Source organism: Simochromis diagramma, unplaced genomic scaffold (genome assembly GCF_900408965.1).
Source record: "Simochromis diagramma unplaced genomic scaffold, fSimDia1.1 OVJJ01000446.1, whole genome shotgun sequence".
NCBI lineage: Eukaryota > Metazoa > Chordata > Actinopteri > Cichliformes > Cichlidae > Simochromis > Simochromis diagramma.
In genome coordinates, this window is record NW_024386822.1 from 202,938 (window position 1) to 229,718 (window position 26,781).

General features: G+C 42.6%; 2 protein-coding genes across 3 annotated transcripts; one reads left to right on the forward strand and one right to left on the reverse strand.

The window, feature by feature from the left end:
- Positions 1 to 186: 186 nt before the first annotated feature.
- tmem176 (transmembrane protein 176) lies at positions 187 to 15,300 on the reverse strand. The gene is made up of 7 exons (XM_040027226.1): positions 15,189 to 15,300; positions 4,866 to 4,994; positions 4,174 to 4,284; positions 3,996 to 4,052; positions 3,723 to 3,872; positions 1,571 to 1,687; positions 187 to 1,029 (listed from the first exon to the last, which is right to left on the reverse strand). The coding sequence occupies exons 2-7, from the start codon at positions 4,989 to 4,991 to the stop codon at positions 970 to 972; spliced, it is 621 nt and encodes a 206-aa protein (XP_039883160.1). The 5' UTR covers positions 4,992 to 4,994; positions 15,189 to 15,300; the 3' UTR covers positions 187 to 969.
- si:dkey-9i23.16 (uncharacterized protein LOC571915 homolog) lies at positions 15,221 to 24,866 on the forward strand. Of its 2 annotated transcripts, XM_040027224.1 has the most exons (6): positions 15,221 to 15,456; positions 20,102 to 20,168; positions 20,253 to 20,363; positions 23,408 to 23,464; positions 24,248 to 24,397; positions 24,532 to 24,866. In XM_040027224.1, the coding sequence occupies exons 1-6, from the start codon at positions 15,236 to 15,238 to the stop codon at positions 24,637 to 24,639; spliced, it is 714 nt and encodes a 237-aa protein (XP_039883158.1). In that variant the 5' UTR covers positions 15,221 to 15,235; the 3' UTR covers positions 24,640 to 24,866. The 2 variants fall into 2 exon arrangements, with proteins under 2 accessions (XP_039883158.1, XP_039883159.1); XM_040027225.1 differs by lacking the exon at positions 20,253 to 20,363.
- Positions 24,867 to 26,781: the final 1,915 nt, after the last annotated feature.

Below are 26,781 nucleotides of genomic sequence, written 5' to 3' on the forward strand. Positions count from 1 at the left end.
GCAGCTGCTGCTCCACATCGAAAGGAGCCAGCTGAGGTGGTTCGGGCATCTGGCAAGGATGCCCCCTGGGCGCCTCCTGGGCGAGGTGTTCCAGGCATGTCCCACCGGGAGGAGGCCCCGGGGCAGACCCAGGACACGCTGGAGAGACTGTCAAAGATGGCACGAACAATTCTCTTAACACCAATCTTATCACAATAACATTTTTATTTGAAACATGGTCTCAACACTGCACACAATGTTGTATCCTATGTGCCACACCTACGTTTAAACCTGAAAGAGGAAAAAAACCTGGACTGGACTGTGAAGAAGTCCCAGGGTTTGTTTCTGACTGGGTGCCTTCTTCATGCAGGTACGTTTCTTCCACATTTAGTGAAGTTTCTTGTTTATGTCATTTGAAAATTGCAGAACCTTTTCTGTTGATTACAAAATCAGGATCTTTCAGCTATGAAATTCTTCAGATACAAAAACCATGATCCATTTTTTCTTTCAAGGCAGTGCATTTCTATATGGTCCCTGTATGCTATCAGAAGACTTTATTTATCCCCAAGGGGCCATTAACAAACAATTGCCCCTTGGGGATAAATTGTTTGTTAATGGCCCCTTGGGCAACTATTCAGCAGTTGTGACTGGACATAGCCGAACGCTCCACATTCATATGTGACATCATGTGCCACACATAACAAGTACGGTTGTCTTAGAGGAGAATACCAGAATAAAAAGTCTTTAGTCTTGGATAAAAATGCGTCCCTGCACACATGGCTGCACTTAGACTGTGATGTGCCGTCCATGAACCATTAATCCAGTGTTGAACAGTTATTACGTCTGTGTGAAAGGCCCTTGACAGAACTGGCACACTTGTGTAAACATGGCAGGTAGCAGAGTAAATAAGTGGTAGATGTAAGGGGTTAGACAAATTCAAGACTTTCAATCATCAGGACACAGATGATCAATCAGTCAAAGGATAACTGATCAGTTCAGGTCGGGCGATGTAAGCAGTGTGGAAGTGGGTGGAGCTGCTTCACCGAGAGGCTGCAAAAGAAATAAAGAGAGTCGGTGTTTCAGACATCTTTCCAAATCACAACCGAGTTGGCAAAAGTACAGACATTCTGTACTTAAGTAGAAGTCCAGATACTACTGTTAAAAAATACTCCAGTAAAGGCTGAAGTACTGATTCAACTCATTTACTTGAGTAAAAGTAAATATTACAGACTCCAACATGTACTCAAAGTAAGACAGCAAATAGTAGTTCTTTGCAGCGCATTTCTATTTTTGTGCAAAGCATGAAGTTGATGTGAAGGTGGAATTCAGGATCTCAGCATCATCAGCTAAAATTCATATGAATCTCTGACCATGAACCCACAGCCACTGTGGACCAGTCACACACTGGCCTTTACTTTAAACCCATCGCAGTGAAGCAAACCAGCCTGTTTATCCTGCTCTAACCTGCAGAGGATTGTCATGCAGCAAACAAAATGTTGAGATGGGTATTGTAGCTGACATTGTTGCAGATTCAGATCCAGATGCACTTTGAGTATGAAGACTATGAAGCGTTTGAGAGCTGGATACTTACAGTGTATGATACGAAGCTACGCCTCTGCCTGAAGAGAAGGACACAGAGAATGGCAGCGATGACTGTCTGGGCCAGAGTGAAGACGAGGAGGGACGACTTCACTCCCCTGCTCAGCCTCTGTTGTGAAAAGTACATACATTTCACACAAGATGCATTAATTATTGCACAATTTATCCATGCTCGGTGCCATTACTTGTGCTTTTGCTGTATACAAGCAAAGTAATCCATCCATCGATCTACTTAAACTAATGAATAAATGTCTGGATGGATCATTAACATGAATGATGAATTATTTCAAGTCTATATTCTATATTTTATTGAAAAGAGTATGAAGGCAAGTGGGAGATTCTTATTTTGAAATTCTTTATCATATTTCTTGTTTCATAATGGTCCAAATGTTTTCTGTGTGTGGTCTCCAGACAGGCCAGTTTCGTGCTCATTGACTATTAAGCTGTGTCTTGGATATGTGCAGAATGGGTTTTGGTAAATAAGCATCATCTGTAAAAACCCCCAAACAAACATCTGCATGACAGCATTTGTTGCTCCACAACCCAGATGTATGTTCAGAATGAGTTGGTCCTTCACAGATGTAAAACCTAAACATAGATGCACTGTTGCACTCCTACACCATCAGAAACGCTGTCTATAGTCTGTGTCCTCCAACAAGATAACTGCCCATTGAAAAACTGTTTCATAAGTGTCATAAGACAGTTTTCCAATTCTTATCAGTCCATCTTAAATCAGCTCACGTCCAGGGAAGTTGGAGACGTGTCTCGACTGTGTTTACATCTGTTTTTTTCTTTGCATGGAACAATTTTAACTTGCATTTGTGGCCACAGTGGACTGTATTAACTGCCAGCTGCTGCATGAATCTTTCTGAGCACACACAGTGATTTCAAACACAGGCTTGTATCTGTTTTTAATATCACCACTATTTCATATAGTAGTCAGCACTGTCCTTGGCCTAACAGATGTTTCGTCAATCAGTAAAACGCTCCACAGAGCTGGCCCTCCAGTCAAACCCATTAACACTGAAGAACGGCCTTGGTTAGGACCCTAAGGTCACTCTAACACAGCCCCTTACAGAAATGCTTGTGCTCTAGCTGCGGACATAGCCTCACCATTCCAGGGCTTGGTTTTTTAGCATAGACACGTACTAGATACTGGGTGGGACTCGAACGTACGACTCCCGCTCCAAAGGTGTGTAGTCTTACCACTAGACTAACCAGCTACTTTTCTTGAGTGGGCCAGACACACACATCATAAACCACTCACTCGTACTTTGTACAGTGTAGTATTGTACAAATCATGGTGTCGTACAAGAGAAGTCCAATAAAATGCTTAAAACCCGGAATGTTTGTGGAAACTCAAAGAAGACTCGGGGCTCCAACTGCATTGAGGCTGTGACTCTGAATATTTCTGCAGAGATTTCAGTTTTTGCTTTTAGTGCTTAACATGCAGCTGCAACTGCAGCTCATCAAGCCATCACCAGCTGCACTGATTACCTTCTCCATGAGCGTCCTATTTAGCAGTGCGGCTGAGCTACAGTCAATGCTGGATTATTGAGTTTACCCTCGTTAGTATGGCCGTGTTCCTCTGTGTTTTTGAACCTCACTTGTTGCGGATACCTTTGCCGACATGTGTGTTTGTTTTGTTACCAGGGAGCGGGAGCGTTTTTCTTCACTTGGACGGAGTCACGGATTAGGAGCACAAGAGGGAAGTGTGTGTTGGAGCTATGGGTCGGAGCACGGATTGTTTGGAACTTTTTTTACGTATAGATCTAACTATACTGTAGAAGCACTTCATCTTAATAAGTTATTTCTAATTACATTTTATATATTATGGGGATATGCAATCCATACACTGGACATGTCACTATTACTCAGGATGTGAGCGCAAAAAAGATGCTTTACACAATTACAAAAAGACAGAAAACAACTACAAACTGAAACGCGTACTAAGAGACAACAAAATAAATACAAAGTAACACAAAAATCTCTATAAAGAGAAAAAAACGAGTGTACAAAATGACAGAGAAAAAGACTACAGGGACACAAAAATGATAGACACACAACAAAAATGTGCAAATTAAGTACAAAGAAATCCAGAATGACAGGTACTGAAAGACACCCAGAATAGTTTAAGGACCAACCGTCTCGTAGTGCTTTTCGTCACATCTGTTGTCTTCTGTAGTTTTCATACAAGGCTCCTCAGGATTCTTGTTCATGTCCACAGAGTAGATGATCACAGCCACCACTGACAGCATAACAGACACCATGCTTATCATGAGACACAGCTGCAGCTGAAACCCCGCCCCCCCAAAAACATTTTACTTTAGTATGTTAGCTTTTTCTAAATCATGTGCTGTTGTTCAGTTATTTTCAACTTAGCTGAAACAATGTTTCAAGTTTTAGAAGAGACTCACAATCCTCATGGTGCAGTGTTTGTCCAAGAATATTGCGATTCCTCCTGCTGTGATGAACTGCGAGCAGGAAAATTCATTTATTAATATACCATTAACCCCCCCACACGCACACACACACACACACACACACACACACACACACACACACACACACACACACACACACACACAAACTCACCATCAGGCCGCTCCACCAAGGAACTCCCAGGACGACCACCTCTGTGAACTCAGTGAAGAGCAGAGGAATGGAGTAGGACATGACCATCAGTCCTAGCATCACCTGACTAACCTGGGATGTGCGCACGCACACACACACACACACACACACACACACACACACACACACACACACACACACACACACACACACACACAGATTACTATCAAACAGCTCTCTGACAGAAGTTATGATACAGGAACATGCTGCATCCTCATCCATGTGAAACATGGAGGTGGTAATTCCATTCAATTCCATTTGTACACCAGTAATAACAAAGACAACTGAATTAAGGTGCTTCATATTGCAATGTAAAGACCCCACAGCATTGCAGAGACATCTCTAACAATCAGATGACCGCTGTGAACAAGCACTTAGCGAAGATGTAAAGAGAGGATTCCCTTTTAATAGGATGCAACCGCCACCAGAACTTGACCAATGGGGGGGGCAGCCATCGGCCAAGACTGGCTGTGGAGTAATGAACCAAAAGGATTGCAAAGGTAGGCAAGGACAAAATACACACTATGGAGTGGAAAGGACAAAAGCTAATGACATGTAGAAGTGGCATATAAATGCATGGGGAGGGAAAAAGAAATCAAAACACAGACGTTCTGTATCCACACATATACAAACACACAGAGGTCAAAACTCACCCCCAGACATTTGGGTTCTCCTTTCTGGATGGCATTCTTCAGTGCCTGTTGTCTCTCAGCAAGCTTGAGAGTATTCGGGTCTGCCAGCACCCGCACTGTGAGATCCCTGGAGACTGACACTGCCATCACCTGCAATGAGCAGCAAAGCACCCACTGCACTCATCTTTCAAATCGAATCACATGCTCTGCAGAATTGTGCAGGGAACATTGGGGGAGCTGCAGAACTTTCCTACATCACATATGCAGACTTTTAGTAGTCTATGTTCCATTTAATTATATCCCAACAAAGTGTGTAGATAGCAGATATTTTCTCTTTACTACCATCTCCTGGAAAAAAGGCAAAACAATGACTCACCATCATTTTTAAAACTGTGTACATGCTGTTGTAAAATGCAAGCACAGAGATGTAGCATAGTTGCATTTAGCATCGGGTTCATGAACACTGCAAGATGCTATAAAAGATCCAGAAATCAAAGCCTTACCTGCAGTTACTATAAGTACTAACATTGTGAAGAACTACCTGTCCTCTGTGACTATTACAGACTTAAGACAGGAACATTGGTTTCGACTTTGAGGCTGCACAATGCATGAAAATGGGCAAGTATTAAGATATTAGAAGCTACAGTCTGTCTGTGTTCCAGTGAGCCATCACCTTTGGCTCTGTACTAGTGGATCTCAAGACATTTGAATGATATGAAGAAGTTCATTTGTATGTAATTTTGATGATCATTGCTGATAGGAAACGAAAGCAAGAATCGAATGTGTCAATTTATTCAAGCATGTTATGGTTTGGTTGTCAGGTTTGGGGTTTTGTGTTCGTTCTTCTCCTCTCTTGTCCTAAGAGTCTGTCTCTGAGTCTGTCCAAAGGGTTTGCAGCTTTCCTCTGAAACCACATCTAGAATTCCCAATCGGTAAAGAGAAGGACAATGCAGTAACGTACCTGCCTGCCCACTCTCTACCACTGTTTGTATCTGGAATTTGCAAACCAGCCCACTCTTTGGTGACTTGTTCAAAGGGATGAGCCTGAGGCCTGAGGAACTATTTCACAGAATCAACTTTTTTAGGATTTCCTTACCTGGATGATTGAGGATGCGTCAAGACCATTTCACTGAGATTAAGAATTGATCATGAACTCTGTGAACATGCTAAAGACAAGAACTAGCCCTGACCTTGTCTATTCTTCCATTCATTCTGGCACTGTAAGCGTTGGATCCCTGATCAAGGTTTTTAAGATATCGAATGCTTCTGCAGTCTTCCAGGCCCTAGTAAACAATATGTATTACAGTCTTTTTGTGTTTGTATACCTTGATGATATTCTCATCTTCTCCAAGGAGCAGTATTGTGAGCATGTGAGGTTGGTTTGTATCAGCATGTGTCAAGGCAGAAAAGTGTGTTTTCACACTGTTGCTTTGTATGAACAGCAGATGTAGACAATGCCTTCATGAAACTGAGACAGCTCCTCTCCTATTTTGATCCAACCTGACTCACACAAACAGTTTGTGGAGTTACACACTTGTGACTGTGGGGCAGTGGCAACCCTTTCCCAGTGTGGTGACCCACATGGTAAGTGCCACCCATGTTCTTTCTTCTCCTATCATTTGTCTTCCACTGAGCAGAATTATGACTTAGGTACACTTAAGCTCCTAGCACTTACATTAGCTGTGCAGACCCCATTTGGAGGGGGGCAAAGAGCCTTTTGTTTGTACAAATGATCAGTTATTTAATATTGAACACATTTTTAAAATAAGTTTATAACATTTGTACTGATCACCAAATCTATTGTATTTTTAACAAATTATTACATCTTAGAATTTTTGTTATTTTTAACATTTTTGCATATTATTTTAGTTTGTTTTAGTTCATTTCCACTTGCATCAAAGGATTTAAATAAATAACAAACATGTTCCATGTACCTCAAAGTCACTAAATCTGTTCTCAAACTCCCAGAAATGGAGGAAACAGTTTCATGATCATTAATATGCAAATTGCCATGACTGTTGCTCAACAACCACTGATCAACAACCACTAATCAACAGAGGTGTGGACTCGAGTCACATGACTTGGACTCGAGTCAGACTCGAGTCATTAATTTTATGACTTTAGACTTGACTTGAAAAAATGTTCTAAGACTTGTGACTTGACTTGGACTTTTACACCAATGACCTGGGACTTGAATTGGACTTGAACCGGTTTACTTGAAAAGACTTGATATTTCACCCCAAATATAAAATTTAACATGCATATTATATAGAGATTGAAAATGTGACGTCATTCACGGGTAGAACCGCAAAGGATTCTGGGAACTCGTGGCAAGCGGTACTAGCGCACGCAGGCTTTCAATTGAAATCAGTTATACAGCGATAAAAAGAAACACAAAAATGTCAAGAAGCTGTTGTATTATTAACTGCAATAGCCGGTCGCATGACAGCCACGGGAAGCCGACGGGTAAAGAGATCGATTGTTATCGGATTACGTCGTTGAAGAGAAATTGTTCGAGCCATGTTTCCGAAGTAACAAAGAGGCGACTGGATTGCAGCCATTCAAAGACCAAATATAACGTCCCAGAACACTCCAGCTCACAGGTTAGTCTGCTCCAAGCATTCCCACAAAGGCAAGTCTTCTGTTGTAGTTAATGCGTCATTTTCATAACATAATTAGTGATATAGGTTACAAGCAAGTCTGGCGCTGAACAGAAATTGTCGCGCTATGCTCCTTTATTTATTGTGCATAAATAGTGAATTGTCCTGACACAATATTGCGTTTCGCTTCTGTTATTATGGTACATTGATAAAAACATATACTTTTATTCACAGGATAAAACAGTAGTTTTGTATCACTAATTGCCCAGTGCGATTACAGCATACAGTATTATTGTCACTGCTAATTAATTACCATTGAGCTCAAAGGTTATATTAATAAACGGTTAACGAATGTGTATTTATGACGACGATTTGTGAGACTGGTAAACTTATGATACGTACGATGGTCTTTACTTTCTACACGGTGCATTTCAAGGTCCTGCACCCATCCGTCGGTAAACTGTACCTGGGCTTGTTGCAGTGACCTGAAGTTACTAAACTTCATGAGTGTATGCGCTCACTCCAAGAACCATATAATTATAAATATGCATATAAATATGCTACGATGAGATATCTGACTTCATCTAACTAGCAAATGTTGTCCAGGCTACGTTGGTGATGCAGTTTTTTTTAATGTGTATGATATTTTTGTCATGCGTTGAGAAAAACACAGATTTAAAAATTACATGGTCTAATATTTACATTTAGCATAACTGCAACATTCTTTTTTCGTTTTTTTTTTTTTAAAAGACTCGAAAGGACTTGAAATTCAAAATTTCAGACTTGTGACTTTACTCGGACTTTTACACCAGTGACTTGAGACTCGACTCTGACTTGCCTGACATTACTTGAGACTTGAGGATAAAGACTTGAGACTTGCAAAACAATGACTTGGTCCCACCTCTGCTAATCAATAACCATGAGTACCATTCACAGAGAGTTGAATGGCTGCAATCACAGCATTGTAAGATGGTGACAGATGTACCCTTAGGCCCCTCCTCGATTCAGAGATGGTCTTTCCCTTTTCCCTGTAAATGGCCTCCTTGACTCCGCCCTCAAACCAGCGTTCCTCCCTGTCCAGGATGTTACATCCTCATCATTGAAAGAGTGTCCACTGGCCTGTAGGTGTGAATAGACTACAGAGTCCTGGCCTGACGAGGCGGCTCTTCTGTGTTGTGCCATCCGCTTTGCCAGAGGTTGTTTGGTTTCCCCGATGTATAAATCACAGCAATCCTCCAGTGTACACTATACTGTGCTGTTTGTGCAGGCAGACCCGATCCTTGAGGTCGAGGCCCCAAATGGGAGCATTGCCATTAAGAAGCACTATCATTCAGCACTGACTGCATGGAGGGAAAGTGCAGGACTGTAAATGTACAGAAAAAATGTTCTTCTGAGCTTCAAATGCATTTATGGTACTTATCATGTCAGCAACTGTCTTACCTTTTGATTGACAGTTCAAATGGATCAGGACCCAATGATATCAGTTAAAAATGCAAGGTCAAGCATCCACTCAGTGTCCTTGAGATGTCTTTCCCTTTGGTCTGCACGAACTGCATGAACTCCTTGATTTCACCCAAAGGTGACAAAAAATGACATACACCCATCCCCTGCTTAGTCATCAGATCTCTCTGTGTAGTAACAGGTCACCGTGCTCAGCTGAAAGTTCCTCCAATAGGACGCCTGCTGGTGAATGGTGCAGTGGTTAGGCAGACATTTTGGCAAGTCTGTGTTACTATTGCATTGAGCAACGAAGCCTGCATGTCAGCATGTCACGGTAGGAGCCCCGTGAGTAGTCTCCGACTCCAGCTTTTTTAATGGTACCTTGTTCTCCATGAAGAACCTCTTCACTGCATATAGACGTCAACTCCCTCTGTTGTTGTCTTTGGGGGCAGTAGTGTGAAATCATCAAACACCATTTGACAGACATGATCATCTGCGATGTACTGCTGCTGTCCACAGACTCATCGTGCTGGATGTTGAACTCCTAACCAGATCCTGGTCAAGTTCTCAGATATAGCTGACACTCTTCTCACCACTGTACTCGCCCCCAGTTACACATATTTATGTAATTGATATTAGGACCATTCTTCTCAAGTGTTTGAACAGAGTGTTTGCAATTATTATCACTGTGCCCTCCAAAATCTCTTTGCAGCTCTGAATGAAGCTTCATTTGCTTTTTGTGACTTTTCACCAGCCTTGTAAAAAAAAAAAAAAAGACTTCTGGTTGCCCAAAGCTGCCTTTAATTCGTCGACTTTTCTGCTCATGATGGTGGGTAGTTAGCATGGAGGCTTGCATGAAGTTCACTGAAGTGTCTCTCCACTTTGTGCCGCTTTGCCATCGCCACAGTTGCCCCCTGTGCTGGGGAGTAATTGAATACATGTACCAGCGTTACGTATTTAAAATACGAAATATGCGTAACTGTATTTCATTACAGTTACCGTTTAAAAAGGTGGTATTCAGAATACAGTTACTTTGTTGAAATAAATGGATTACACGACGGTCTTTTCCTGTTTCATATGTTAGGCTATGGCCTCTCTATTTTTGGTAATTCCACGCCGGTGGAAACCCAAGCGAAACGCAGTAAGAGGCTCAATGCCTGTGTCTCAATGTCACGGCCCATGTCACCTCTACTTGCAGCCGCATAATGACGTGAAGAAATATTTAAAAAAAAAATTATTATTCAAAAAATTATTTAATATGAAGGCAATATGAGCAGAGTGTTACAGGCATAGCCCTATACCCGTCATGTGCAAAAAAACGGAGAGTGGAAAAGTACGAGCTGTCACCGAGCAGAAACGGGAGCTGGAAGCATGTAAATATAATAACAACCACTGCAGCCAAGAAGAGAGCCTGACGAGCCCAGCTGTAAGTAAGCTGTTAAGACTCGACTGTACACTGTGTTCGTGTTTCCTCTGAAACAATAAGCTCCGTTGGAGCAGCCTTTCAACGCCTCTCTCTGTCTCTCACTAGCAAACTTGACCCAGACAACAAAGTGAAGCTAGTTTTCAGCTACGAGCCCGACACGAACCCGACGTATTAGCCAGAGGTCCCTTTACTACGGTTCAGAGCCGCGGACCTGTTTTATATACGCGCGGAATATTTTTCTATACGAGATCACTGAGGTGGCACGGTGGTTAGCACTGTTGCCGCACAGCAAGAAGGTCCTGAGTTCAATTCCACCATCAGGCCGGCGTCTTTCTGTGTGGAGTTTGCATGTTCTCCCCGTGTTTGCGTGGGTTCTCTCCGGGTACTCCGGCTTCCTCCTACCGTCCAAAGACATGCACCTTGTGGGGATAGGTTAATTGGATAATCCAAATTGTCACTAGGTGTGAATGTGAGTGCGAATGGTTGTCTGTCCCTGTGTGTTGGCCCTGCGACAGACTGGCGACCTGTCCAGGGTGTACCCCGCCTCTTGCCCTATTACAGCTGGGATAGGCTCCAGCGACTCTGAAAAGGATAAGCGAATGGATGGATGGACGAGATCCCTGCTAAAAGTGCAGTCCCACACCGGTTGCCCCGCAAATGAGACATACACACTTTTCTTTAACTGTTAGTTTAAAGATTTTTGTTTTCCATGTTTTTCTGAAAGAGTGAAAGCCACATCCTGCTCCTCATTGGAGCTACGCCCGCTGTCTCATCTCAGCAAAGAGCAAGACGGCAATTTGTCTTGATATTGAACCTCAGACCTCAGACAAGGTCCGAGAACATATATAGATACCGTTCTATTTTAAATATGTTCATATGCTAATGAGACAAATAAGTGGAAATTGTATTTCTATTGTTATACATCAGAAAATTGTGAAGCTTTTATTTTGACATCCAGATAGACAGGAAAGCCTTTATCTTGACATGTGCATAGACAGGAACAGTGGGTCAGGATTCCAGCATCACCTGACTGTCGGCCCAGGAACTGTGAGAGAGTATCGGTGGGGAGGTGCGGGAAATTTGAAGGTGGACATTCCATACGGTTTGAGTGAATTGTTTGGTTTTTGGACTTTGGACTACGGATTTGGATCACAGAGTTTGGCAGTTGGCATAAACTGGTGTGTGACTGGCTCAAATGGTGTCTCTGGTAGATGAGGATGATGAAATGGATTTTGGTGAATGGACCCTGGTTGCTGGCGGGGGAAGATCAGGAAGAGGGAGAAGCAGGGGAGAGGAGGCAAGTTTGGTTGGGTTGCAGACCAGTAAACAGAGTTTGGAAGAGAACAGCTCGGATGAAGGGTTCAGGGTCATGAGGAAGAAGATGGTGAGGGAGGAATTTAAGATAATTTTGAAATTCAGGAAGGAGGATCAGGAAGTGCAATTGAGCCCAATAGCAGTGTCTAGAGAATTGGAAAAGAAGTTTGGTGCTAATTGGCCACACCTAGTCAGGTGTGGATAAAGGATACCTGAGGTAGGCTTCCCAGAAGCTCACTGTTCTTTGCCTTGGTGGCACCAGCCATTTTAGCCAACCTGCAATGCCATTTTAAGATAAACCTCTTCTCACTAACGCTCTGGTATTCGTCTCCTTTTTTATGTTGCGGCTTTTGAGCAGGGTCGTAACATAAGTGGGGGCTCGTCCGGGATTGTTTGGACATTTTTTTGGGACTGAAATCAGTTTGTTTTACTTTTAAGTGGGTGAGTGAAGGTGTTCACTGTGATTGAGCAACGTCCCTTTAGTAAGTGTGTTTTAGCTGGGTAGCTGTGCTGCCCTTCCATCGCAGCACTTGTTTGTTGTTTTGCTTTGTTGTTGTTTTCATTTGTTGTTTGGTGGTACACCACTGAAGACTAGGTAGGTAAAGTTAGGGTTTTATTGTTTTTAGCGTTTTAGGTTGGGAGTTGCACATAGTAAATCAGCGGCACCAAACTTGGCAGGAGGTTTGAGACCATTAATTCTGGTCTTGTAGCTGAGGCAGGTAGGCCGTTTTTAAGTTGGCGTTGCGTGTACATCATGTGTGTGCATCTAATGTCAGTGTGGATGGATGGTAATGGCATCCTCATAAGGTGAGTGTTTTGTGCTGTGGCCTTTATTGTGGCAGAGCATGTGGCTACTTTGGTTAGATCACTTTTGAGCAATCATTGTGTGGCCATAGCTCTCTGTTTGTGGTTGGTCACTAGCATGCTTTCTTTACTGAACTTTGGAGTTTAAAGTGACTTGTTGTGGTATAGGGCCACTTGTATGTGACCATTTGTGTGGTGGAGACAACAGATCAGTTGGTTGTGATTATTTGTTGCTACTTTTGGTTTTGTGTTGTAGCAGATCAAGTAATTATTAGGGTTTGACTGTCGTGCTCCTTTGTGTTGGTCACATGTTACTTTTTGTGTGTTCAGTGTGGTAACTTCAAAATCCTCATGCAGGGGCGTCCCTGTTTAAAAATGCCAGCTAAAGAAATGTGAGTATTTAGTTCTATGTTAGAGCTGGTGATAAAGTGCTTTAAGTTTATGCTTCGGCTCAAGCTTATGTTTGAGGGATCAAGGTCCAGAGGGGCTTTTTAAAAATTTAGGGGTCCTAGAGGAACCCTTTTGAGGGAGGAGGTGTTACGCAACCAGCTCCTCTGCAGCCCCTAATCTCCTCAATGTGTTCAGCTGGTGCTATTTGTCTCCTTATGTTACGACCCTGCTCTAAAGCCACAACATAGAAAAGGAGACAAATACCACAGTGTTAGTGAGAAGAGGGTTTTATCTTAAAATGGCATTGCAGGTTGGCTAAAATGGCTGGTGCCACCAAGGCAAAGACTAGTGAGCTTCTGGGAAGCCTACCTCAGGTATGCTTTTATCCACACCTGACTAGGTGTGGCCAGTTAGCACCAGCTGAACACATTGAGGAGATTAGAGGCTGCAGAGCGGCATAACAGATGGGTGGTTGGGGGAAGAAAGAAGGAACTTAAATTGGATCAGTTAGACATCTGTCAACAAGTGCCATGGCCTGTAATCCCTTCATGGATACTTTCTGAAGCAGCTGTAGGTTTTGCTTTATTGCACCAGAAGAGTAAGGACAGGGCAGGCGGTCTCGACTTAAATTCAGTTCAGGGTTACATTGAACAGTAATGTGGGTATGTGCAGGTATATACAAGTATATACGTGTGCTTCAAAGAATCCAGCCAGTCAAGTGGGGGTAGCACTAGTAATTCTGGACTTTATGGTAGAACTTGGGAAGAGGATTAATGATTATCTGTTTACAGGAGAAATGATAGCAATTCTATTAGCGGTTCAGTGGGTGGAAGATTTGAGGCCATTGAAAGCAATTATTTGTTCAGATTCAAGAGCAGCCTTGGTCAGTCTACAGAGCGGTCATTCGGAAAGTAGATCAGATATTTTAAAAGAGATTCAGCAAACTCTTTTCAGAATACATATGATGGGTCTGTCAGTGTTTGCATGGGTTCCCAGCTCACTATGGGGTAAGGGGGAATGAAGCAGTGGATGGGTTAGTAAAGGAAGCTACTAATTATAGGATAGTTGATCTGGCGGTGAGTTTTGGTCAGGTGGAAGTTAAGACTGTTATTAAGCTAGAAATGAGGGGTAGATGGCAGAAACAGTGGGAAGAAGAAAGGAGGGGAAGGTGGGAGGAGGAGGAGTCAAGACTGAGTCAAGACTGAGAGTTGGACATACAAGATTGAATTCTACACTGTTCTTTATAGGGAAACATAATTCAAGGACATGTAACTATTGTGGAGAGGAGGAAACTTTGGAGCATGGTATTTTGTAGTGTCGGAAGCATAAGGTAGAGAGGAGACAACTGGTCCAAAGTCTCGGTAACATTAACTTGAAATTAGATCTTATTAAGTTATTGCAAAAGGAGTTGGGGAATAAAAGCTGTCAGGCTCTGTTTCAGTTTTTGAGAGAAGGTAGTTTGGAAGGATATGAAGTAGGTTGGTTTTGTTTGTTTTTGAGCGCGATTCCTGTCCACACTCCATATCAGTGGTGGCGGTAACGCACCATGCAGTTGTTTGCCAGTTCAGTCAGTTCTTTGTATATTAGACAATTAGTAATGGGGTGTTTGAGACATTATTTTGTACCTTCCTTGAAGTGCAGTAGTTATAGGTCGCAGCTTCTGAGCTAATGATACAAGTGTACACTTGCCCACTACCTGCTTATTGTTCTTTGTATTAATATCAGATTGTATATCTACAGGATGCTTATCTTGAAGTCTCCTATGTTAGTGGCTAAATACACTTACCTGCTGATTATATGACAATCATTAAGAGTTTAGTTTTATGTGTTTCTAGTTTCACTCCAGTTCAATGATGTCAGTTCAACACTATGTTCGAGGAGTAAGTACGCTCACCTCCCTGGCTCTTGAGTTTGGCTGGCTGTTTATCTATGTTCACGCTCAGTTCAACACATAGAGAGAACAGTACAGATACATTCAATCAATTTCAAATTTTAATTCAGTTTTGCCATGTTCAAATCTACATGAATAAAAAGGACAGCCACAGTATTAAATACAAAGTTTAGAAGGTGACTAGTGGAACCTACCTCTGTTATACAGCAATCCACAAAAGTAAAGTTACCATTAAAAGTTAAAACAGCGTGCACTCACATTCTACCATGAAGGAAGTGATCAGGTCAGACGCAAAAGGCTACTGTGCCATCCTGCCTAAGGTTGTTTCTTCCGCATCTTAATTTGTTTTAAGCGAAAACGGTTCTGTGCTCTGTTCGATCTATCAGTCATCTCCTATAAAACAAGCCTAGCACCAAATACCTCTGTATTTTTAAGAAGCTCTGCAGTTATTAAAAAGCATCAAATTGTGTCATTCCTACCCTTTCTGCTGATCACTTTAGCCTTCAGTTGAATACTTCTTCTTTTAATGCGCCTGCTGTTTTTCAAACCCGTGTTTGAGGGGACGTTTATAAGAGCAAACAAGCTGGTGGGAGACGGGGAGGGGCAGAGCGAACTTGTTCTCCGTCTCTGGCTCCCATCCAGCAGAGCGCCTCCTTCGCTTCTTGTTCTGTTTTCCTACATTCCAGACAAGCAGCGATACACAGACCTTTGTGGAATAATCCTAAGACCCTCAGACTGTTACAGGAGGTAAGGTTGGGCTGCTTTTTATTTGTGTTTTCATCTTTGACAGTTGAATAGGATACACAAGCCCACGCGCCTTTCACAGTCCACGTTCTGTTGTTTTGGCACTATTCATGTACATATTAGAAAGAATGTGTACACACACACACAGTGAGTGTACAAAGTGCACTAAACTTTTTATTTTTAGATATTTAAAGAGGGAAAAAAGCATAAAAATGGAAATAGACGCATTCATTTTGTAGTAAATTTTTTTAGTGTTTGATGTGTTTTTATTCATATTTATTATACATGTTGTTGCTGTATAAAGCTCATTTAAAAAATATATATATATATGTGTGTGTATATGTGTGTGCGTGTGTGTGTGTGTGTGTGTGTGTGTGTATATATGTGTGTGTGTGTGTGTGTGTATATGTGTGTGTGTGTGTGTGTGTGTGTGTGTGTGTGTGTGTGTGTGTGTGTATATATGTGTGTGTGTGTGTGTGTGTGTGTGTAGTTGTAGTCTGCAGTAGTTGCATCACAAGAAAAGATTTTTTTTGTTTTCTTTGTTTTCTTTTTGTAAATGGATTTCCATTTTTATAAAGTAGGATAAGGACCTGCTTTGTCTGGTTGTGTAGAAGTGTATGGTAGAAGTTAGTAAGTAAAAAAATGAAAAAGTTTACATTTATTTATATAGCGAGTTTAAGGATTTAAAAAATAAAAGTAAAATAAAACAGTCACAAAGTGGTTTACAGAGGAAAAGCAGCTTGTGTAAAGTTAACCATGACACACATGTGCCCAGGCACTGAGACAGTGTTTAAACCTGTTTAAGGTGTGAGGAGTGGGTGGTTTGTAGTGCACTCTATAATAAGTGAGACTGTAGTAATGCCTTATAGCTCCACAAAACAAACAGCCCAGGAAAATGACTTGAAATGGCTTCATGCAGCTGTTTACCCGAAACAACAGTTTTCCCTGTCTGTACTGTGCTGTGGTTATATACTCTGGAGCACCTCTATGGCTCCAGTTTACAACTGTGAAATGTGGATCAGCCGTTCACTCCTGTACAGGAAGTGTGGAGCGACTGTCCATTTGAAGGGTTTGAGTTTCTGATTCCAAAGGGTGTTCCCCAACAGCAAGTGCAGAAACTGGTGAGTAGATCCATCTAGATCAGGGGTGTCTAACTCCAGGCCTCGAGGGCTGGTGTCCTGCAGGTTTTAGATGTGTCCTTGGTAATTTGGTCATTTAAATGTTCCTCCTCAAAATGTCTCGAAGTTCTCCAGAGGCCTGGTAATGAACTAATCATGTGATTCAGGTGTGCTGACCCAGGGTGAGATCTAAAACCAGCAGGACACCAGCCCTCGAGGCCTGGAGTTTGACACCCCTGATCTAGATGATGAAAATCTAGTCAAGTGCAAGTAGCCCTCCTGATTATAGAGCCTAAAAAGGCTAGGTTAAAGATTTACAAATGTCCACAAATTTAGACTTTAAAGTGCAAAATATTGTATTTAAGCAAATGATAGGAATCATGTAATTAAATCACCTGATTGTATTCGAACTTAACTGCTCTACTTTATCCTAATGCTGATTTCTGAAACTGTTCTTGAGCTGAATGAAACAGAAGAGGAAGCATGCCCTGATGAAATCCTTTCCTGCCATGCCCAAAAGTCCAAATGGGGAAGCAGTGACTCATCACCAACTTCTCAGTTCCTTTCATACTTTAATTCAACATGACAAAAAATAAGTAGAGAATAAGCCAGAAATTAAACTAATGTTGGGTCGTTGTTAATGCTGCTCACTGAGTCCAGTCTTCTTCTGATGTGACAATCTGCTCAGCTACAGGAAAGTAGAAGAAGAACCCGACCCTCCCTAAAAAGCTCATATAACCACATGCATGGTCTATTCACAGACACACACACACACACACACACACACACACACACACACACACACACACACTTGTACATTCAGCAGTTTCTCACAGTATATCTCGACACTTCCTTCTCTTCAGCTCAACAAACAGCTCATATCTTTGTACTTCATACTCATTCGTTACAGAGCAGTGTTTGACACCAACATCCACAGACTGTGACAACGTGGAATCCCCACAGAAGAAGAAGATTCTTGGAAAGGGTCCAAATCAGGATTCAGTCAATGGCAGCTCCATCCGTGCTGTCCTAGATTTGATGTTACACACACGTTTCATTAAATCAGTTCTTCTTTCCAATGACCAACAGGGGGCGCACTCCTCTGGCTGGTATAAAGATCTGGTTGTATAGAAGTGTATGGTAAAATGTTTGTAAATGAAAAAGTTTACATTTATTTATATAGCGAGTTTAAGGATTTAAAAAATAAAAGTAAAATAAAACAGTCACAAAGTGGTTTACAGAGGAAAAGCAGCTTGTGTAAAGTTAACAGTGTTTAAACCTGTTTAAGGTGTGAGGAGTGGGTGGTTTGCTGCTCCACAGTTTTGGAGCTTTAGTAGATTAAAGTATATGATATCTAAAGATGGACACTCACATCCAATCTGGTCTGAAGGATGAACATCGTGAGGTTCCACAGTCAAAGCCTACAAAACTCACATAGACCAAGAACACCAAGAACACTAAACTTTAAGCAGTATGCTTGACAGAGCTTTGTATGTGTTCTGTCTGTAGCTGCCCATATTCACTATGTTTTCCACTTGTCTGTACCCTATCTCCATCCTCTGAACTGTAATGCACACTGTCAGTCACTGGACACCACATATACATGAATAACAGAGAATAAAGAACCATCCAATACACTTTTTTATCACATTAAACTCTTACATTAGAACACCCTTTCACACACTCTTTATCCCACAACATTCAGAACTTGTTCCAAATGTCACCAAATCATCATGTTCAGCACGCCGGCAGTAAGGACTAATGTGAAATATCAGAGCATCACAGTCGCAGGTGTCAGAGTGTGGAACGACTGTGTAGATGAAGTGAAAAGAACATCAATACACATCTGTTTAAAAACATTGCATCCATACGGGAAATGCTGTTCTCAGTGATCGAGGTGTCTCATTGTATTTTAAGATCGAGGTCCAACATCTCTAAAGTTAGAAATATCCTGTCTCAGAGTGACGCTGAAAAACTAGTTCATGCATTTATTACTTCCAGGCTGGACGACTGTAATTCATTATTATCAGGAAGTCCTAAAAACTCCCTGAAAAGCCTTCAGCTGATCCAAAATGCTTCAGCAAGAGTGCTGACAGGGACTAGAAAGAGAGAGCAGATTTCTCCTGTTTTGGCTTCCTGTTAAATCCAGAATTCAAAATCCTGCTCCTCACATACAAGGTCTTAAATAATCAGGCCCCATCTTATCTTAATGACCTTGTAGTACCATATCACCCTATTACAGCACTTCCCTCTTCAATATTAATACTATACAAAGAATAAAACTACTTCTACTAAATGTAAAACTGGAATCCCATTTTCTCAAAGTTCTGCTTCTTTGGGATGCAGAACTGTACTGGGATCCCCACGTTGGTAAGAATGCATCACATGAACAAAGGAGTGAATGTTGGCAGCGTAGTGAAGGAGAAAACGTTGTTGTAAGAGTTTTTTATTAACCTGCCTATCAATCTGTTTTCCCGCTTCATGCCTTTTCCTCTTTTTCCTTCCCTCTTCTCCTTCTTCTCACCACCATCTGTTTCTTGTCCTGCAGCATTCCTGTTCTTCCCAAGAGGATTCTGACATGTGGTTTTAATGAACTAACACGCAGTTACTTTTATCTTTCCCTATCTCATTGTGTTCTCTGTTCACCGATGCATGAGAGCCTTTCCAAACAAACAGCACATACACACACATACGTATGTGGGTCTGTGCATAGCCTTTTTCTTTTTTAATCTGCTTTATTGTCCGGTTGGGTATGTTTTTATTCTTTTAGCCGCACTTGGTTTATGTTTTTAGTGGGATTAAGAATAAATCTGACTTTGAGTTCTGACCAGAACAGAGCTGATTTTTTTGTTTGTTTGTTTTTCTGGCAGAAAAGAGAAATCGGGAAGAATAAATCCCAGAACAGCAAAAGTACTCTAACAACTGAACGTTTGGCAACATCATAGCGTGTTCCTATTGTTCTCCATTTGGCCTCCAGATTGTGCCCCATGTCTTGTAGACGGACCCCACTTTGTGATTAGTAGACTTTACAAATTTGGCAATTAGTGACTCATCATAGTTCTGATCTTCATATAAGCATAAGACAGCATGCAGATGTCTCTGTGTAGCATACTGAGTACCAGGTAAGTGTGCAGGTTAAAGACTTTGTCTGCAAATGAAGTGGTCTCCTGTTTACTCCCGTGTAGCCGAGGATTTCCTTTTCACAGTGGAAGAGTTTCTTTTTAATGTTTTGTAAAGATTTCAGGTGCATGTGTTTATAACAGTTCATCATATTTATGTTAACCTTAATCATACTGTTACACTGGTTTTATTGTTTCATATTTGAGAAGCGCTTTACGCTACATCCAGTCATCCACCAATTCTTACACTGGTGTGATGTTTAGGTTAGTCTACCAGTAGCACTTAGTGAAGCTCTTAGTCTCATTGTTATTTCTGAACTGTTTGAGAACTGATTCTCACCTGCCTGTGTCCACATTTGTGTGGATATACTGTCCATACTGCAGTTTGATATACTGTTTCCTGTCTTGCAGTGACATGGCTTCTGAGGGAGCAAGGTTACGTCGCCTCTTTGCCTGGTTTGACCCTGAGAGTGTTGCGGTGAGATTTAGACACAACTAAGCTGCTTGACTGAAGCTCACTTGTAACTTCATATATATTATTCAGTGGTTGTCTTTTGCGCAGGTGCTCACCATCCTGTTGGGGCTGTTCCAGGTGCTGTTCTCTGCCCCGTTTGCTTACATTGACCAAAGTCTTCCAAAACTCTTCATACTGCCACTAGTCTTAGGAATTGTGGTATGTACTTCATGATTCCTCCACCAATTTGCAGCCATAACGTAACATTCACACACATTCACACTCTGATGGACGCTTCAGAGAACAACTTTGGGTTAGCATCTTGCCCAGGATCTTGACACTCAGACTGGAGGAGCCAAGCATTGAACCACCAACCTTCCAATGTGTAGATGTCCTGCTCTAGGGCGTACGTTCAGAACCTGAGAGCAGGGCTACACCCATATGGGAGATTGTCCCGGGAAAATTTGCTTCAGGCCCAGGAACGTCAGCAGAGCTTGCACAACAGAGGGGCTAGGCTCAGACAGTTTTTGATTGTATTGCTTCTTTCTTCTAGCTCAAGGATGCTTGCTAAGTGGCAAGGACCCTTTGTGGTCACATGGCGATTGGGTGATCTTGACTAATAAGTAGTGCGATCGGACAGGGACACGCAGATATACCACTAAGTCGAAGCGTATAGAGAGGCTGGAACTGCTTCTCAGATGAGACTGGTGAAGGAAAGATGAGTCGTCAGAGGTGCCAGATTCGACCATTCCTGTCTTCCTCCATTGTGATGACCATCTCACACAGGCCCACATAGCAGATGTTGCTGTACTGCAACAGCACTTTGCAGATGTGTTCTCCCCCTGCCTGGTTGTACTACACTCATAGAGCACTGTTGAAATGTGCTCTGGCATGGCGGTGCAGTCACGCACCTATTGGTTACCTGAACATGTAAGACAAATTTATCAGAAGGAGGTGGCGTCTATGCTGGAGGTGGGAGTGATAGAGCCCTGCAGTTCCTGGTGTTGCTCCATAGTACTTGTGGTGAGGAGAAATGGGTCTTTATGGCTCTGTGTGGAATACCACAAGCTGTCAGGTTGATGTTTATTCCATGCCCCAGTTTGACAAGCTACTGGTCCAGTTAGGCACTGCTTGTTTTTTCACAACGCTGGATTTGACCAAGGGCTACTGTGTCCGGGAGTCCCTGAGGCAGGAGGGCTTATAGCCAACCCAAAAAGAAGTGAGCACATTGATGGAGGGCGGCACACTATCTGGGGCATCACCTGGGAGGCAGGCAGGTGCGCCTGCAGACACACAAAACTACAGCCATCGTCCCAGAACCAAAAAAGAGCTGAAGCAGTTTTTGGGTCTGACTGGCAACTGCTGCTAGTTCATGCTTAGTTTCGTGGTGCAGACCAGCAACCTATCTGATCTCACTCACAAAGATGCCACAGATCCAGGTCAGTGGATGTGTAGCCACTAAGGCTGGTAGGCCTGCTGTTGACTACACGCGTCGCCTCCCCCTCTAACTCTTCTTGCTGTTGGGACTGCAATATAAATATCAGGATAAAACAAGTATGATCAAAACAACATAAACCATAAAATAAACACAAATTTCCACTTTGTGACAGATCCCACACGGCATTTGACCAGTTCCCTGTGGGGAACCCCTACTCCACACCCTTACTTTTCCTTCCCTTTTAATAATAATAATAATGATGGATTGCATTTATATAGCGCTTTTCAGGGCCCTCAAAGCGCTTTACAATGCCACTATTCATTCACTCTCACATGCACACACTGGTGGAGGCAGCTACAGGTGTAGCCACAGCTGCCCTGGGGCAGACTGACAGAAGCGAGGCTGCCATATCGCGCCATCGGCCCCTCTGGCCAGTTTTAATCTGTAGATGGATGCCTCGAACAGAAGCCTGGGGGCCGTTTTGGGTCGACAGCCCTGTTGTCTACATTAGCCCAAAACTGTCTGTGAGAGAGGCCAGAGAAGGAGGACTGAGTTCACCTCGACTGAAAAGTCACCGCAGTATAAAATCATAATTATTACTGTGGTTGTTGTCATTGTGGCTAATAGGAATAAATGGACTCTCACTTTTGTTGTGGAAGTTTTCCATCTAAATAAAGCCTGCAGACGAGCGGTAGCTAACGTTCTTTAATCAAAACACAAAAGAAAACAGAAACCCAAGCTTGATGAAGTCCCTGCATGATCGCGGGACAGACGGTCAGCAGAGTCTGAGCCCAGCATGGCTCCCAGTTAAATACCTCCTCCAGGAACAAAAGGCAGTGCACAGCTGTTTCACACTCCCTTGCTGCCTCCCAGAGTCCTCGAAGACACAAAAGACTCTTCCTGTGGAGTTGTCTGCTTCCCCCAACTTCCTTACTACACCCCCACCATCTGTCTTACTGTATGAGTGTGAGACATGTTAAAATCCAGTGGCACCAAGGTATCATACAATAAAATAATGTGATTAATACATAAGTAAAAGAAATTCCCATACAGCCTCCACACACTGTGTGCATCGGGTCCTTGCCATAATGTAACTGACTTCATCATGGCAACAATCAGATTGTTGCACTTTTGGGGGAGCATGAGACTGAACATCTTTTAATCTCAAATGATCGATTTAGTCCCTCACATTAGACCAGTTCTACTACTAACTGGAAAGTAGGTGCTTTGATTTCTCGTGGCTCCAGCCTGCAGACTAAATTGTCTTTTGGCCTGCAGCCTGATGGGAATGAACAGAGTGTACAAAGTGTCCTTTGGAGTGGGTGTATGTTGTATATGAAGCACTTGGGTAGAAAAAAGTACTTGTATGAATGAGGCATGTTGTATAAAGTGCTTTAAGTGATCAAGTGCAGTAGAAAAGAGCTAAAAAGTTGCCCATTGCCTGCATATACACACAGTACGCATGTTGTTTTTGTTCAGGGAAGGCCTTGTGTGAATCCTGTCCTACATGTACTCCAAAAGCATGGTGCATCATAAGAGTTCATACAGTAAAGGAGGCCACAAACTGTAGAACAACTGGAATCTCTCATCGTTCAAAATGGAAAAGCTTTTGATTTTAAAATATTTTTGTAAGTGATTTTGAATTAAACCATGTGCTGTGTGTACCCCCCGCCCCCAACAAATGAAAGAATTCCTTAGTTCGAGGATTTTGTTCTACTGTTTCATATTTGACTTGTACACTGTTTGATTTGTGCGCTCCTGCTTGCTATCATTTATCATTGAAGCAACATTAACCTTCCAGTTATATTTCTTGTGTGTCTTGCAGGTTATGGCAGGGGGGTCCTTGACAATGGCCAATGAAAAGAACCCTAGCAGACTACTAGTGAGTTGGCATGAAATGCTAATGTGAAGGTCAGATTGACAATAGTCATCGATGTCTGTCGGTCTAGACCAGGGGTGAGCAATTCCAGGCCTCGGGGGCCACAGTCCTGAGGTTTTAGATCTCACCCTTGGTCAACACACCTGAATCACATGATTAGTTCATTACCAGGCCTCTGGAGAACTTGAAGACATGTTGAGGAAGTCATTTTGCCATTTAAATCAGCTGTCATCTAAAACCTGCAGGACACCGGCCCTCGAGGCCTGGAGTTCCCCACACCTTGTCTAGAAAGTGTTACAAAGACATTTGTAATGCTTTGGGACAGTGAGAGCAAGATTACTCCAAGAAGCCAGAACATCATCTACAGACCTGCAGACCTCACCTGCCTCAGTTATAAGACTGGGCAAAAATGCATGGGCATAGGCTTAGGAGGAACCCAATGCTGACCAAGAAGAACACAAAGGCACTCAGGTTTCCCAAAAACATCCTGATGATGCCCATTTGATGAGGAAAAAGCTAAAGTGTTTTAGTCCTGTTGCATGTGGTGTAAAATCATTACATTTCAACAATACAGTTTTTAAAGTAATGATGTTACTCAGGTTTGTGTAATCTTAAAATTAGTTTGTTCTGAAACGTGTAGAGTAAGTATAAGAAACATGCCAAAAGACTAAGACTGCTATCATGTCTCACAGTGTCCCAATACCTGATTACATTCCTGATAAAATGAGCATTTTGTATATTACATAATCTCACATGATTAATAAAATCACTCTGTCTCCTCTGCAGCTTCAAGGTTGTGTCTGCAGCAATGTGGTTGGTCTGTTGGGGACGTTGCTTGCTTTCGGCCTGTATTACTACACCCTCCACACATCACCCAGAGAAGTCACATGCTCGGATGACTACTACTCGAGTGTTTGCCTCCCACAACTACTGGCAGTCAGTGTCATCAGTTATGTTTTGGTTTTTGCCCTTTCACTTATTTTGACACATTGATCTCTTTTCATTTTTCCCTTTCTAATCCTAAAAGTCCTGTGGATTGTAGTACAGCCTGTCTCTCTTGTGCTCTGCAGGACTACTCCTGGAGTGTGACGCTGCTGCTGCTGCTCTTTGACACCGGTGCTGTGGTCATGCACTGTCTCCTCTCTATCTCCGCCTTCAAAACACTGAAGACAAACTGAGACACACAAACCAAAACCACTGTAGTAGTCATTCTACTTTGGTGTCCTGAGCTTGATTCCTGGTGTAAGAAAACTTAATGGAATCTGACTTTTCCTTTACTGACAAGTCAGAACATCCACTGATCCCACCCTCTGTACAAACAACTACTTTCACTATATCTTATGTTTTGTAACCACTGTATAACAAAGACCCTCATTAATAAATGTGATTACTGGTTGTCACTGTATTATGTGGTCTTCACAGGTTGACCTCTTTGTGAATGGTAGCTTGGTTGTACTTAAGTTACCATCTAATTTTCTGTTGAGCTCCTGGTGATGGGGAGGCCTAGCATTGCACACACTGTTCCCTTTTCCCAGCTTCCAGTCTGCTTTCAGTAGACAGATGGCCTCACTGTTAGTCTTCAAACTTTTGTTGATAAAACCTTTAGTCGGGGCTGAAACATGTGACCCTAACCCATACATCAGTTATGCTGTTACATATTTTAATTTTCAATATCTTTCCTGACTTATATTAAATAATTATCTTTAGTAAATGAAGAATATATCCTTTTTAATAGCTTCTGCTGCATTTCTCAGTCATGTGTCAGTTCTTCCATACCACACAGAGCCTGTTTCACTTCTGTTCCACACCTTCCCCAGTCCATATCAGTTTAGATATCATGCATGACTTTTCTTCCGCCCCCCAGGTTGAGATCTGATGCAGGGTTTTTTTTGTTATCTTTCTTGATATTTTTGAGCAGTGTTTATTCTGCAAAACACTGCAAAACAAGCTGAAAAACAATAGAGAACCCATTTCTTAAAAATACCATTTATATGTGGTATGGCCCACCACCAAATCAAGGTAGCCCCCTTGTCACTTTTGCCCCATTATGAATGCATATTTCAGGGCACGAAGGGAAGACAGTGTTTCAAAGTATAGTTTACAAGAGTGAGCAGGATAGAAGAACTTTATTCTAGAAGGCAAATTTCTTACATTTCACAAACTGTGAACAGACATTCCTACTACATACCGCCAAAAGGTTGATTATGTTCATCTGGACGTTTTCAGTGGGAGAAACATTTCATCAACATCAAGTGACAACATCAATCTTATAAACAGTACATCTACACAATGACTGAAACTAGCACCACTGAATGAACAATGGGCTGGGAGGTCAGTTCCTTGACCAGGCGATTACTCACCTGAGTAAATGTGGTTATCCCAGCTGAACTTTTGTCAAAGCTGGAAAGGCTCCTAAAGAAAGCTCCAGCCGATCCAGGAGAGAAGGACAACCGCTGCCTAAGAGAAAACCTGTAGTGATCCTGTATGTGTCAGGAGTATCGGAGCAGCTGAAACACATTTTTTTCTAAACACTGCGTCTCTGTGGCTTTTAAACCCCAAAACACGCTGCGTCAAAAACTGGTCCCCCGACACAAACAGAGTAACATAGTGTACGCTGGTAAGTGCAGGAGGATTGCCAGGATTTATACATCGGGGAAACCAAACAACCTCTGGCAAAGCGGATGGCACAGCACAGGAGAGCCACCTCGTCAGGCCAGGACTCTGCAGTCTATTTACACCTACAGGCCAGTGGACACTCTATCAATGATGAGGATGTAACATCCTGGACAGGGAGGAACGCTGGTTTGAGGGCGGAGTCAAGGACGCCATTTACGTGAAAAGGGAAAGACCATCTCTGAATGGAGGAGGGGGCCTAAGGGTACATCTGTCACCATCTCCTCCTCCTCCATACCATACATACTCCAGACACCACAGATCCGCTGCAGTTCGCCCACCGACCCAACAGATCCACCGAGGACGCCATCGCCCACGTCCTGCACACCACCCTCAGCCACGTGGACAAGAAACAGGGTAACTATGTGAGAATGCTGTTTGTTGATTACACTTCAGCGTTTAACACAATAGTGCCCTGCAGACTGTTCACAAAGCTCAGGGATCTGGGACTCAACAGCCGTCTGTGTGCATGGGTGTTGGACTTCCTCACTGGCAGAACTCAGGTGGTGAGGGTGGGTAGACGCGTCTCTAACAGCATCACCATCAACACAGGAGTGCCACAGGGATGTGTCCTCTACTCCCACATGGCTCCAACACCATTGTGTGGCTGTAGCTCAGGTGGCAGAGCAGGTCAGCCACTAATCAGA